The sequence below is a fragment of the Rhinolophus sinicus genome, linkage group LG07 (assembly GCF_036562045.2).
Source record: "Rhinolophus sinicus isolate RSC01 linkage group LG07, ASM3656204v1, whole genome shotgun sequence".
Taxonomy (NCBI): domain Eukaryota; kingdom Metazoa; phylum Chordata; class Mammalia; order Chiroptera; family Rhinolophidae; genus Rhinolophus; species Rhinolophus sinicus.
In genome coordinates this window covers 112,758,831-112,773,545 of record NC_133757.1, presented here as the reverse complement: position 1 = coordinate 112,773,545, position 14,715 = coordinate 112,758,831, and the positions used below count along the sequence as shown (strand labels likewise).

The window sequence follows — 14,715 nt, the reverse complement described above, 5'->3', positions numbered from 1 at the left end:
CCCAAAAGATGACATGAAATTCTCAAATGGTTTTGGGTTTGTTTCTTATATATGAATGTAGACTAGGGGACTAAGAAAAAAGAGTTGTAAAAGAATATAGCCCTTGCCCTAAAGGCTGGCAAGGTCAACATTCCTCCCCTCGGGCTCCTCCAGAAATAGAGAAGGGAGGTCCCGTTATTTAGTGAACTTTCATAGGGTAAGGACTATACACGGTAACCTGAGCGTGTACTGATGAGCGCAATACTTAGAGGACCTTATTTCCTGATATGCCTGGTCACCTGTGGTCATTACTGCGGTTGACATGTATCAAACACATATTATTCACTTTTAATCCTTACCACAGACCTATTCTTGTATAGGACAGGACATGGAGGCTCTGTAAACAAGTCATGTTGTTAGGTCACTGGCCAAAATCCTTGAGAAGTTTATTGTAGATGTCTAAACGATACGCTAATTGTATAAAATTCAATTTCTACCCCCAAACTTACCCCAGTGCTTTTTTGGCAAAGTTCTTGGAAAATTCAGCCCAAGAAAATGGTCATTACATTGAAGGCAAGGTTTGGCATCTAGCCAGGATACAGCATTAGTGCCAGCTCAACAGCTGTAGGTAAAGGGTTACGACTCCTTCACTCCGGTCTCTAACCATTTCTGGTTAAGAACATAACACTCAGGTAAGAACTTCTCAGGTGGAAAGCAGGAAGAGGATGGCTAGTGCAAGGATCAGATAGCACCTCCTTGGACGTTCATCTATTAATGATTTAACAAGGGCGATCACGTGGGACAACTGTCATTTTTCTCTGCCCTCGTTTTTCTAACAGACCTGAAAAGTGAACAAGATGGACGGGTCCAGCAAAGAGGAAGAGGAGGACAGCACGTTCACCAACATTTCTCTTGCAGATGACACAGGTAAGGGAGAACCTGATGAATTCCAAAACATGTAATTCAGCAACTGCAGTTTTTAAAGCAGCTTTTAAAAAATATTAATATAACTTTCACTATTTTTCTTATGATAGTAAAACATACTCATTGTAGAAATCTTGAAAAAATATAGCTACAAAAGACAAAAAGTTGTTATTTAAGAGCTATTTTTCTTTCCTTCCCAACAAACTGATTATTTTAAAAGTGCCTGTGGTTGTGTTACATGCACTTTCAAAAATAAATCAACAACTAAAAATATAAAATGTCCATTACCTAAAAACTCAGGAAACATGACTTCAAAGTTGTTTCTAAAACAACTTGTGATATTTTGTTCAACCATATTCTGTTCAATTGTAGTCAACTTCTCTATTTTGTAAAATAATTTTATCGTTTCTGGAAAATGAACCAGAATGTGTTGCAATTCACTTTAAGAATTATTTCAGAAAAATGTCTGGTTGTGCCATGCTGACCAAAGGATAACTATCCTGGAGAAAATAACAATGCTAATTTTATACAATGTTAACTGGAAACACTTCAAAACTGTAAGCACCCATGTCTTGGGCTGTGTGTGTGTGTGTGGTTGGTGTTTTGTATCCAAGTTCCTTTAGCACAATCCTAATAAGAAGCCAGCAAGACTGCAGCTAAGCAATGGGGTTACTGATTTTGATTAACAGAGAGCAGAGCATGAATATTTAACATCAATAGCTCTTTCATTCAGCCACGCTTCTCCACTTTCTCCCTAAATGCTCAGATTCAAAAAGCCTCTTTCTAAAGTGTGGGCAGACAATTAGCACAAACTGCCAGCCAGCCGGAGCTAAGCTTCCTCTCCTGGCACCGCATAAACAGGCTGGAGGCTTTGGAAACGAAAGAGGAAGGTGCATTTTCAGCTTTTTTGAAGAAGGAAAGGTCCAAGGTTCTGGGGCTAATGTTGGAGCTATGGCATACAGTTGGCCTTAACATGCTCCCACCAGGGTGTTTTAGAAAATGACAGAGTTGCCGAAGGCAGCGAAGGAAGGAAATAAGACGAAGGGAAACCTGTTTCTTAGCGTCTGAGAGGCACGATGAGCGGGGTGCGTGGGGAGCCCTGGGTGCTGTGGGCCGGTGCAGTTCACACGGAATACTTGCTTGCTCCGAATTCGCCCCAGCCCAGGATTCTTTCTGGATTGTAACGTGGGCTGGGCCCAAAACCCGGCCCATCGGTGGTGTGGCTGGGCAAGGAGCCTTTCTGAAACCACTCTCTCCTCCTGCCCCTGGGCGCTGCCTCCTCCTGCCGTCTATGTCTCATCTCTGCCACCCTCACACTTCCAGTGCAGACAAAAGAGGAGGGCAGCGGACTTGAAGTCAGGTGTCCAGTCCACTGCAGGCAGTGGCTTTGAGAGGGGCTCCGTCGGAGTTGCTTGCTAACGGAGACGGAGGTCATGGGCTGGACTGTGGGATCATATGGTAGTTCTATTTGTAACTTTTTGAGGAACCGCCATACTAGTTTCCATAGCAGCTAGACCATTTTACACTCCCACCAATAGTGTAAAAGCGTTCCAATTTCTCCACATCCTCACTAGCACGTTGTCTTTGTTTTTTGATAGCCATCCTAACAGGTGTTAGGTGATATCTTAGTATGGTTTTGATTTGCATTTCCCTGATGATTAGTGACATTGAGCATCTTTTCATGTACCTGTTGGCTATTTGTATGTCTTCTTTACGGAAATGTTTATTCAAGTCCTTTGCCCATTTTTAATTGGGCTTTTGGTGCTTTTGTTATTGAGTTGTAGGAGTTCCCTATATGGTTTGGAAATTAATTCCTTATCAGATATATGATTTGCAAATACTTTCTCCCATTCTGTGGGTTGCCTTTTTGCTATATTGATTGCTTGTTTTAATATGCAGAAGCGTTTTAGTTTGATGTAGTCTCACTTGTTTATTTTTGCTTTTGTTGCCTGTGCTTTTGGTGTCGTATCCATAAAATTATTGCCAACACCAATGTCATGAAGCTTTTCCTCTACATTTTCTTTTAGGAGTTCTGCAGCTTCTGGTCTTACATTTAAGTCTTTAATCCATTTTGAGGTTTTTTTTTGTTTTTTTTTTTGTGTGTGTGTGTGTGTAGTGTAAGAGGAGGGTCCAATCTCATCTTTTGCATGTGGACATTCAGTTTTCCCAGCACTGTTTATTGAAGAAACTGTCCTTTCCCCATGTATACTCTTGTCCCCCTTGTTGAAGATCAGTTGACCATATATGTGAGGATTTATTTCTGGGCCCTCTATTCTGTTCCATTGGTGTCTATGTCTGTCTTTACTCCAGTACCACACTGTTTTACCGTATTTTCCCGAAAATAAGACCTAGCCGGGCCATCAGCTCTATTACATCTTTTGGAGCAAAAATTAATATAAGACCCAGTCTTATTTTAATATAAATATAATATATTCTATTATATTGTAAAGACCTGGTTTTATATTAAAATAATACCTGGTCTTTAATATAATATAATATAATATAATATAATATAATATAATATAATATAATATAATATAATACTGGGTCTTATATTAATTTTTGCTCCAAAAGACACATTAGAGCTGATGGTCCAGCTATGTCTTATTTTCGGGGAAACATGGTAATTACTCCAGCTTTGTAACATATTTTTATTACACTGCAATCAGGAAGTGTGATGCTTCTAGCTTTGTTCTTCATTTTCCTCTCAAGATTGTTTTGACTATTTGGAGTCTTTTGTAGTTTCATATGAATTTTAAAATTGTTTTCTATTTCTGTAAAAAATGGGATTTTGATAGGATTGCATTGAATCTATAGATTGCTTTAGGTAGTATGTACATTTCAACAATATTAAAGACTTGCACACTGAAAACTACAGAACATTGATGAAAGAAAGTAAAGAAGATACATGCAAGTGGAAAGTCATCACGCATCTTTTGGATATAGCAGAAATCGCTCGTTGTATGGTTTATTTCACGATGTTGTCTCAAGTTTAACTTTTTCAACAAGGATATGCTTTGTTTGCATATCAAATATATGGGAACTTCTTTCATTTCTCATGACCAGACCATTTTCCTTGAAACACACAGTCCTTTGCACTTGGTTTCATTTTCTATTTTTGATTGAGATAAGGGAACAAGAAAAGTTTACTTTTCTCTTAATTCTACTGTAAGAAAAGCAATAGAGCAATTGTTATGGCAACCAGTGCCGAGCCCTAGGGCCAGGGGTCTGGCCAGGTGAGGACTCAGGTTCCCTGGAGAGCATGTGCCCTCCTCAGAGAGCAGAGCTGCTTCCCACTTGTAGCTGACTATTGCCATGGAAGACTGGAAATGCAAATTAGCAGAATTTTCAAGAGACATTAGAAATACAGAATTTTTTGGTGCAACTTCCTGATTTTTCCATGTTTTTCACCTAATTCTTATTTAAAAACATTATCACAAGATACTGTTTCAAAGGTCCAAACAAAACACATCTGCAGGACAGATATGACTGCAGAAGAAACTATTTTCAGACTTCTGTTCTTTAATCTTTATCACTTGTGTTTATCTCCCTTCTGAGTTTCTGATTCGTAATCCAACTGCTAGACATCTAGATATGTCCCAAGTGTCAAATGAACTCATCTTCCTCACCCGTACCCCCAATGTGCTCCCACTCCTGATTCATAATTTTAATGAATGGTCCCACCATCCACCCAGTTCCTTAAGCTAGAAATTCATATATATGTCATTGTCCCATTCTCATCTCCCACAATCCAATCAATCACTGATTTCTGTTGACTTGACCTTGAAAAGCATTTCTCATCCAGATAAACCTGGCCTTGTCTATCCCTCCCACCACTTCCCTGATTAAGTCCCTCATTATCTCCCACATAAACCATAGCATCCACCGCCCAACTGTCTTCCTATTTCAAGTTTCATCCTTTCACATCTCTTCTCCACACTGACCATATCACTCCCTCTTTGCGGAGAAAAATCAATGCCTCTCATCTCCTGCTGGATAAAGTCCAACACACTTAGCATGGCATTTATTTAAAGTCTCCCTCTTCCTGGCTCTATGTATCTCTTTAGTGTCATTTCCTGCCACACAGTTTGGGCTTAGCTAGAAACACTGAATGTTCCATGCACATGCTGTCTATTTCATGCCTCTGATTTTATTCATGCTGCTCTCTTTGCCTGGAATAATACCATTCACCCTTATCTTGCCTGGCTAATTCCTACTCTACTTTCAAGAAGTCACTCAGGCATCACCTCCTCCAGGAAGCCTTCCTTGACCTTCGTGGTTTCCTTTCTCCTTCCAGAAAACCCCAAGCTTATCTCTACCTATGTTTTTCTCACAGCATATTGTGCTTGATGGGTATGTTTCCTACCCACCAGACTGTGAGCTGCTATTGGACAGAGCCCAAGTTTTACAGTGTCTGTTACTTCTAGCACAGTGTCTGGCACATAACAGACACTTCAATACATTTTTGCCAGACAGTTCTGACTGAGTTTATGTGTATATTGGGGTGAGGGCCAGAAAGGCAGACCATCCCCTAACTGAGAATTGACTCCTATGGTCAGCTGTTCTAAATTATTTCTACATTTAAGAGTTTCTTTCCTATTTCCACTTCTTGTTCAGCTTACTTGTGCTTTCAGAAAACATTTTTTGAGCACCTAGTATCACATGCCAGGTAGTAGACTGGACTCAGCCATTTGAAGACTTGACAGCATAATGTGGCAGGAAGGGCTTGAACTTTGGAAGCAGAAATGCCTGACTTTGAACCTGTTAGACTTTGAGCAAGTTATTTAACATCCTTATGCTTGAGTTTCCTCAGTTGCAAAATGATCTAAAACTATGTCTCAGAATTGTTTGGAAGATTAAATGAAATAACAAAGGAAATTTCTTCAACTCTCCTGGCATACAGTAAGTGTTCAGTACATTTCAGTTCCTCCTCGCCCACTTCTAGGAGCTCACACACAAGTTGCTTTAAAGACTCCAACATTAGTTCACATCAGTTGTAGCAACAGTGTCCTGCGGACGTTCGCTGCTCTGTGAGGCTGGACTGCTGGTGGGTCCTCCTGATGGGGGGGCTTGCGGGAAAGTGAGGTGATGTGAAGAAACGCTTTACACAAGAGCATGACTCTTTTCTGATAAAAATAATACAACTCCACTTTTTCCTCTTCATCTCGGCCCTCACCTCTTCCCCACCGCTGTTCTCCTTGACGCCTCAGCCTCCTTCCTGACTCTGCTCTCTAAAACCTCTCCTGAATAATATTCAAAGCTGCTTCTGCATCTGCTTTTGGACTCAGCCAATTGGCCCTCATTGTAAGGTTGCAATAAGCTTCCCAGAGAAGTGGCACGATTGTCGTGTGCTTTTATTTGGTTCTGCTTCCTACCACCACACGGAAAACGTGATGATACCCCCTCACGCCCTGCTGTAAGCAGCCTGAGCTTGAAAAGCTTTCAGAAGGGCCATCTGCCATCCCCTCAGCCAAGCAGAAGATCAGACAGGAGGCCCTGCATTAGTTAGCACTCCAAGTAAAAGGTACCAAGGGTCTGTGTTCCCTTTCATCTCAGCCTCCGTTATAATACAGCTAAAGAAGGAAATAGACTTGTGGCTACCCAGCTGGGAGACATGCTAGCAGGCGTCTTATCCGCAAAAAGGGAGTAGGCCTCTCTCTCTGACGGTGAGTGGAGCCAGTGTTTGCGCCAGCACCCAGCTCTCTAGTGTCCGCTGCACTGCTGTGAATGGCTTTGCCAGGTTACACTGGACCTCTTGCGAGGATACTGTGCAGAGGCGTGTCCCCGAGTGGAGGCATTGGTAACTAAGCAACAAGGAAGAGGCAAGTGTGTGCTGGTCGGGAGCAGTGACGCTCTCCCTCCGACATCTCAGTTTACGCCCTCCAATGAATATGGCCATGAATATTGATTTAAGAGTATTCAAAGATCCTTTCAGATGTCAAAAAAAGATCACCTCAAGTATGGTAGAAATTTCTTTCTTATTGGATTTGAACAAGCACAGTCATTGCGCCAACAATGGCAGAAAGTTTCAGCAAATCTGCATTGGCATTTGGGACCATATAAGTACAGATAATGACCCCGGCTGAGTGAAATATCTGTCCTGTAAGTGGAAGATAGTATAAGCAGTCACATTAAGAATCCCTATCTTGGCCCAGCAAAATGCCTTAGAGATTTAACGTAAGAGATTCAATATGAAAAAAGGAAATTAAGTCTGCTTCTCAATAGTTTCTGAGAGTGGGATGGCTCTGGGGTCACCAATGTATTACTAGAAATTATAAGTGTTCTTTCTGCGAGGGAAAAAAATCTTCAATCAGAGGAAATCCACTTAACTGAAATAAACGATCTAGCATAATGCAAAAACTAGTTTAAATAAACAAGCTTAAGAAATGGAGTGGCAGGGCAGTATCTAAATGTTTTTAGTAATTTAGAGTGTTCTCCAATTTTCTCATCAGAGGATAAGTATTAATATTTTGACTCTTCCTTTAAAAGACAAACCATCTATCAGCTGCCGTGTATCAGCAATGTGTTTATGTGTTTTTTCTTCTTCGTTAGATTAGCCCCACACACACACAAAAGTGAGTGAGAATTCTCTATGTTAAATGTATATAAAATCATCATAATTGTGCTAATTTCTTACTCAAGAGAAAAATCCAGAGGAGATAAAAAAAATCAGGGGTGAATTTTATTTTCTGGAGCTCACGAGCCAAGGAGATACTGGCCTTCCCCGGGTCTTCTTCCTGTTGAGAAGGGAGTCAGGTGGCTATTTTCCAACACGGGGATCTTCATTTTACAAAGGCCCCCACCGGCTCGGGTCAGCGTTGGACACATCTCCCCTCAGGGGCCTCCTGCCTGCCTGACTCATTGGGAATTTGAGAGTCAGAGCCTTTCCTTAGAAACCCTTGGGGTTCCCTTGAGGACCCCTTTAAAGTTTCTCTTTGAGCTTTCAAAGAGAATCTGGAGTGGAGAAGAAGGAGAGCGTGAAAAGAACAGGACAGACTGGGTGAACCAGCTTCAGCTGTGCTCCTCAGCGCTGGGAATAAAAACCGAAAATGATCCAAACGCTACGAGTGACCCACCGGAAATGCTACGTGCTCCAATCACAGAGCTGGAGTTACTGCAGAAGCTGTTCCAAGCAGACATGTTTTGCTTTCACAGATACTTGAGCGTTCAGTTTCAATCCTCAGCATTGGAAATGGAAGGGACTCAGCAACAGTCTACATGCATGGTCCCGAAGAACAGTGTCTTTCTTGCCACCTTTCTGTTAGAGTGACCTGGGTCTCCCCTCCACCAGCCTTCCCAGGATGCACACCGCCAACAGCCGCCTCCTTTCAGCCCTCACCGGCTTTCTTCCCCCATTTAATCAGTGTTCCCTTGTTTCCCCTCACACAAGTTTCACTGTCAGCTTAATGACTTTGGCTCCGAGTATGGAGCTGTGCACAGATGTGGTTCTCTCATTGCTGGTAGCAGGACGTTAGTCAACGCTGTTTGAAAAAGCTTGCATTTGAAAACACATTCTTCTTTTCTTATCCCTCAAAAACTTCACTACCTTTTTCCAGCAGACAAAAGACTATTATTATTTGTTCACCCATGTGACTATTTTGCTTTCATTTTCATTCTTGGTGGCAAGGTTAGTGTATTTTTCTAAGGTCACAATAACTACTTAGAAAGCTTCATTTATAAAAATATTTAGAAGACTTTCTTCAACAATGTTTCTTATCCTTTTTTAAAATTTAAAAATTTAAAATGGCTTCAGTTTTATGATATTACGAGGTCGGACAATTAAGTTCGCAAACTCATCCTAGAAAAAGTACTACATACCTTACTGCTGAATATCACTACGGTCACCTTCAATGTACTCCCCCTTGGGAAGCTATGCACTGACACCAGTGCCTAGTCCACCCTTCAAAACAATTTTGTAACTCTTTTTCTGGAATGGCCATCAGAGCTGTCGTTGTATTACCCTGATGACCTGAGGGTAATCAAAATGTCTTCCTTTTGATATTTCCTTTATATTCGGGCAAATGACTTCATTGGGGACCAGATCAGGTGAGTAAGGGAGGGTGTTCCAATACAGTTATTTGTTTACCGACTAAAAACTCCCTCACAGACAGTGCTGTGTGAGCTGGTGCATTGTCGTGATGCAAGAGCCATGAATTATTGGCCAAAAGTTCAGGTCGTCTAACTTTTTCATGCAGCCTTTTCAGCACTTCCAAATAGTAAACTTGGTTAACTGTTTGCCCAGTTGGTACAAATTCATAATGAATATTCCCCCTAATGTCCAAAAAGTTTAGCAACATCATCGCAACAAGTTTGCAAACTTAATTGTCAGACCTCGTAAATGTTCCTCAATTTACACCGTGGATTCCTGTCCCTTCTGCTTTAAAATAGTATAACACCAGAATTTCTGTCAATGAGATGTAATTGATGTATGATCTGAGAGACCCAGGCACAGTTGACAGTGACTCTTGGCCCCTAAACACCAAATTTCTCAGGCAATGCCTCTCTGTGAAGTATTTAGTGATCGTCGAGCACATAATTGCCCAGGCAGAGCCTATATTTCAAGGAATTTCTTAAAGAACAGGTTTTGGGGAATGTTTTTTTACTAACACAAACAGTATCTCCTTTATTGGTCCATTTTGTACATTGGGACATTACCCTTTCTCCATAATATGTAATTATTTGACTGTGAAAGGCATTGGCAAATTCATGGCTCACTGATCACTTTTTAAAATCAAATTCATAGCAAACTGATCACTTTTTAATTTTTAAAAAGCAAACTGTGTGTGTAATATTTCTTTCATGTTCTAATGATTACATCTTTAAGAGTTTGGGGTTTTCTTAAAACAGTTTTTGGAAGGCAGAAAAACTAAAGCAAGTATTGGAGAAAGATGATTAATCAGCTGTCACTCTAGTTTTCCTATAGGTTTTCAACTCTGGTGATGATTAGAAAATCAGTTGGTTTCTTTAGAAATCCTAATTAACTCTTGGGACACTTGATACTATCTAAAAAATAACCCATCACTCATTAAAAAACTAAGAGAATCGCAAAATTAAATATTTGGGGTACGGCCACATTTTACTAACTAGCCATGCATCTCTTAGAGGAACAATGGTGACAACAAACATTGATTGAGAGCTTATTACACACCAGGCACCATGCGGACAGCTTCACATACGTTATCTCATTTGATCCTCACAAGTATCATGTGATAAATATTATCCCTGTTTTTCAGATTGAAAATGGGGGCTCAGAAAGATTTAGTTACTTGTACAAAGCAGAGCTGGGATTCCAGCCCAGGTCTCAGGGACGTCAAAGCCTTTGTCAAATGACAATGCATCAGGGTAGGAATTACTAGGTAGATAGCATAACTGCATTACACTGACGAGGCAGAAGCAATAAGGTGCCTGCATTGCAGGTATTGAATAATGAAATATGGTCCCCTAGTTATGTTATGAGGTCAGTGTTTCAAAAATGTAATCATAGAATCAGAGGGCAAGGAAAGCCCCAGAGGCTCTCTGACAGTATTGGAATACGTTCAGACAAGAAAGGTAGAATATAAAGTTGTGTCTCTGATGTGATTACAACCATGTGAAAGTTATTTATGTACATGGATTAGGATGGGAAGAGAACTTGGAAATGCCTTAGTTAATTAATAAATTACTTACTAGTGTGAAGGGATAACAGGTTATTACATTTTCATGTTATATTAATACTATAATTGTTTTCTTAAAAAACAAGATTAACAGTATAGTTTTTCTAATATGTAGAAGTAAGTTATTAATCCTGACCCAAGTGCTGGTTTTGAGAGGCATGCGAAAATTCCGGTGCTAGGATTAGGGACATCTATCAAAACATCACTACTGCCCTTTGCAGTTTCAGTGATGCATGCAAAAAGTTGTCTTGGAAAAATGAAACGTAGAAAGTGGCAAATTTAGTTATAAAACACACAGGCTCCGAGGGTGGAGAGCGAGGGACATGGGACATAAATTGTAAAGGCCACGCTTCAGCACAGTCATGTCTTATTTGCTTTACTTTTGTTTTTATTTTGAAACAATCTCAACTACCCCAAATCGGCCACTATGCCAAGAAGGATTGTTTTTTCCCTGAGCAATTGGAGAGTAAGTTGTCAAACCAATGCCCCATCACCCTGGGTACCTCAGTGCCTATTTCCTGCAAACAAGGACTTTCTCCTTCACAATCGCATCGGAACCAACAAAACCAGGACAGTGACAGCCATACATGACTCCCACCTAGTCTTCCAAGTGCATGGACATTTCACCGGTCGTCTTGACAATGTCCATGATAGCAAAAGCATCCAGTTTGGAGCCACACACTGCATTTACCTGTCACGTCGCTTTAGCCTCTTTTGATCCAGAATAATTCCTTAATTGACGCTTATGACCTTGATACTCTAAAGATTATAGGGAAGTTATTTTGTAAAATGTTTCTTAATATTAATAAGTTGACAAGACAATCACAGAAATGCTGCTGTGTTCTCATTGCACGCTGCCAGTGGTATGTGCTTTCTACTTATCCCTTCCGAGTGAGGTTAACTTTTGGTGCCTTGATTACGGGGGTGTCTTACTCCATTTTCTCTTAATAATTAGCAAGAATTTAGGGGGAGAGATATTTTGAGACTATGTAAATATTCCATCTCAATGCTACTAAGGAAAAAGCACACTCCATAAATGAATAATAAACAAAGGAAATACTAGCCTTAGCAGCAATATTTGTATATGAACAGTTCATAAGACTTGTCAGCAATGATTTTAACTATCCAGTAATATTCAAGTTGTAAGTGCTTAAACCTGAACTTATCTGAGCCAAAGACTTCCTTTCCATGTACTTAAAATAATGAGACTAAAACTTTTCCAAAAAAATATTCAACTCAGGTTAGTGATGTTATTCCTTTCTCTCTACTCTGCCTATTGTATTGTTGTCTTATGAGTTTAGTCAGTGGTTGGAGCAGAGAAGCAAAAAGTGCAAAGGTCAGGCCATGAGATCAGGATAGAGAGAAGAAAAGGGGGGGCTGGGGATAACACAGATGTGGGGGGGGGGGTGAGGGAGGCACAGCAGGGAGAAAGAAGGCCACAGAAGGCCATCAAAAGAGCGGGAAAGACACAGGAAAGACAAAACAGAATGGTCAAAACGATTTGTGGAGGAAATGGGGGAAAAGGGAGAAAAAGCCATGGCGTCACGCACAGAGTTAAAGCTGCTCCGACGACTCTACCTCTCTAGAATGTTGAAAATGAGACCAAACGGGCTGGTGTATTACTTTAAACGAGGAGGCAGCGTTATGAGAAACAGTACAGAAGTGACAAGAACAGCTCTGTTCTGCATCCCCATTTTGTCAAGCTGTTCGATCTGATACGTAGAAGTTCAGATCATAATCCTAATGTGAGTCCTGAATTTGAGAGCTCTGTGAAAATACCAACGTTCGGTGTAGTAACGCCCCCATCTTCTGAGAGAAATGAGAGGTAACAACCTTGGCAAGGCCAGCCGTGTGGTAACAGGAGCACATACTGTCTGCACCGGCCTTCTGCGAGCATCCAGCAGGCCTTCACTGCCAGAGGAGCCCCGCTCCCAGCTCCAAGCAGACGCGCCCGACTTACAGCCTGATCCAAGCGCCTGGTACACAGCAGGCTTTCATGAAATATTTGTTAAATATTTGAACGAGTAAAGGAATATTTTTCCTTGTTGGCCATCCCTCCCTATCTCACTTGTGGAGAGTAATTTACAAGAGAAGAACAGAAGTCAGTGTAAGTGAGAATTTTAATGACACAAGGCAGTAGAAATAGAATCTCTACACACTTGATTAAAATACCACATAGAAAAGATTTTGCGATCCTATGTAGCTCTTTCTCTTCTCCTTCTCTAAGGATATAAAGAAGATTATAATCCACTCAATAAATTAGGAAACCATGAGTCTATTCTGAAATAAACAAAGTTTAATGTGAAATAGAATATTTACAATCTCAAAACATCTCTCCCACCCAAAGACTTGCTAATTAAGAGAAAATGGAGTAAGACACCCCCATAATCAAGGCACCAAAGTTAACCTCACTCGGAAGGGATACGTAGAAACTACGTACCACTGGCAGCGTGCAATGAGAAGAACACAGCATCACTTCTGTGATAGTCTTGTCAACTTACTAATATTAAGAAACATTGTACAAAATAGCTATCCTATAATCTTTAAAGTATCAAGGTCATAAACGTCAAGTAAGGATTGAGGAATTGTTCAGGATTGAAGGAGGCTAAAGCGACGTGACAGGTAAATGCAGTGCGTGGCGCCAAACCAGATGCTTTTGCTATCATGGACATTGTCAAGACGACCGGTGAAACGTCTGTGCACTTGGAAGATTAGGTGGGAGTCATGTATGGCTGTCACTGTCCTGGTTTTGTTGGTTCCGATGCGATTGTGAAGGAGAAAGTCCTTGTTTGCAGGAAACAGGCACTGAGGTACCCAGGGTGATGGGGTATTGGTTTGACAACTTACTCTCCGATTGCTCAGGGAAAAAACAATCCTTCTTGGCATAGTGGCCGATTTGGGGTAGTTGAGATTGTTTCAAAATAAAAACAAAAGTAAAGCAAATAAGTATGACTGTGCTGAAGCGTGGCCTTTACAATTTATGTCCCATGTCCCTCGCTCTCCACCCTCGGAGACTGTGTGTTTTATAACTAAATTTACCACTCTCTACGTTTCATTTTTCCAAGACAATGTTTGCATGCATCACTGAAACTGCAAAGGGCAATAGTGATGTTTTGATAGATGTCCCTAATCCTAGCACCGGAATTTTCGCATGCATCTCAAAACCAGCACTTGTGTCAGGATTAATAGCTTACTTCCACATATTAGAAAACTTATTTTGAATCAATTTCCCCACTAGAGGTCACCAGTGTACCATCTCAAAGAGAATACATAAATATTATGGTCACCAGCAGTTCCCTAACTATGGCCCTTAAATGGCATTCAGGGTGTCTGTTAATTGATTGTGAATATCTTCTGACAGTTGTCGGAGACATATGTTATGATGGGGTGACATCAGTGGTCACTCTAGGTGATGTGCTATGTGTGTCTAATGCTCTGTGAATGTGAAGAGCCACGACTGAAACCGTAAGGAAAATTACTTCTCACAGAGATGTGATGAGGGGCCATAAGATAATTTGATAGAAAGTAATGTGAGCTCTGAAGTGACAGTAGCACAAACATGACTGCTTTTTATGAGACAGAAAAAGTCAGGACCCAGAGCAGAACATTTCATGCATTCAACCAGTATTTATGGACACATGTGCTTGGCAAGGAGGCTACATTATTGAAGATCAGACGGTGCCTTCAGGGAGAGGAGGTCTCCATTCAGATACGATCAGTGCTTACAGGCCACCATGCCATGCAACTTTCCCTCAGATTTTCTTATGTCACCTTCCCAGCAGACAATTAGGGCAAGCAGCATCAGTCCCATATTTGTAGATAGTCACTTGCAACCCAGCAAGGGCCAGTGCTTTTTGAGTTGATGACAATTTTCTGAGGTGACGTTAAGAGTAGACTGTATACCTTTTACATCAAATCCCAGACTGAAGCATAGAGGTGCTAGCACAAAAATGTTAAAATGCCGAGCTGGGCTGTGGCCAAATGATGCTTGCTAGAAAAAAATATTAAAATGTATTTGAACGTAAAACCCTTGGATGGGAGAAACAATGTTCTCAGAGCAATTAATTTCCTGAAACACGAAGACCCACAGAGCGCTCCTCTGAAGAAACTTGGGTGGATGAGAAGGGTGGACTCCACAATACCTCTGACGGCCATTATC

At 40.9% G+C, this 14,715-nt stretch overlaps 1 protein-coding gene and 1 long non-coding RNA gene across 4 annotated transcripts in view; one reads left to right on the top strand and one right to left on the bottom strand.

Annotated features, from left to right (window-relative positions):
* The window catches only part of SCOC (short coiled-coil protein), a 61,012-nt gene that overhangs the window by 30,858 nt on the left and 15,439 nt on the right, over positions 1-14,715 (top strand). For all 3 annotated transcript variants that reach the window (XM_074338499.1, XM_019730811.2, XM_019730810.2), the window contains one exon: positions 819-906. In XM_074338499.1, coding sequence (XP_074194600.1) covers positions 837-906 — 70 coding nt within the window. In that variant the 5' untranslated portion in view covers positions 819-836. Of the gene's footprint in view, positions 1-818; positions 907-14,715 lie in introns of those variants that run through there.
* LOC141572755 (uncharacterized) overlaps positions 1-14,715 on the bottom strand; it is a 147,320-nt gene that overhangs the window by 122,996 nt on the left and 9,609 nt on the right. The gene's annotated exons all lie outside the window — the stretch shown is intronic.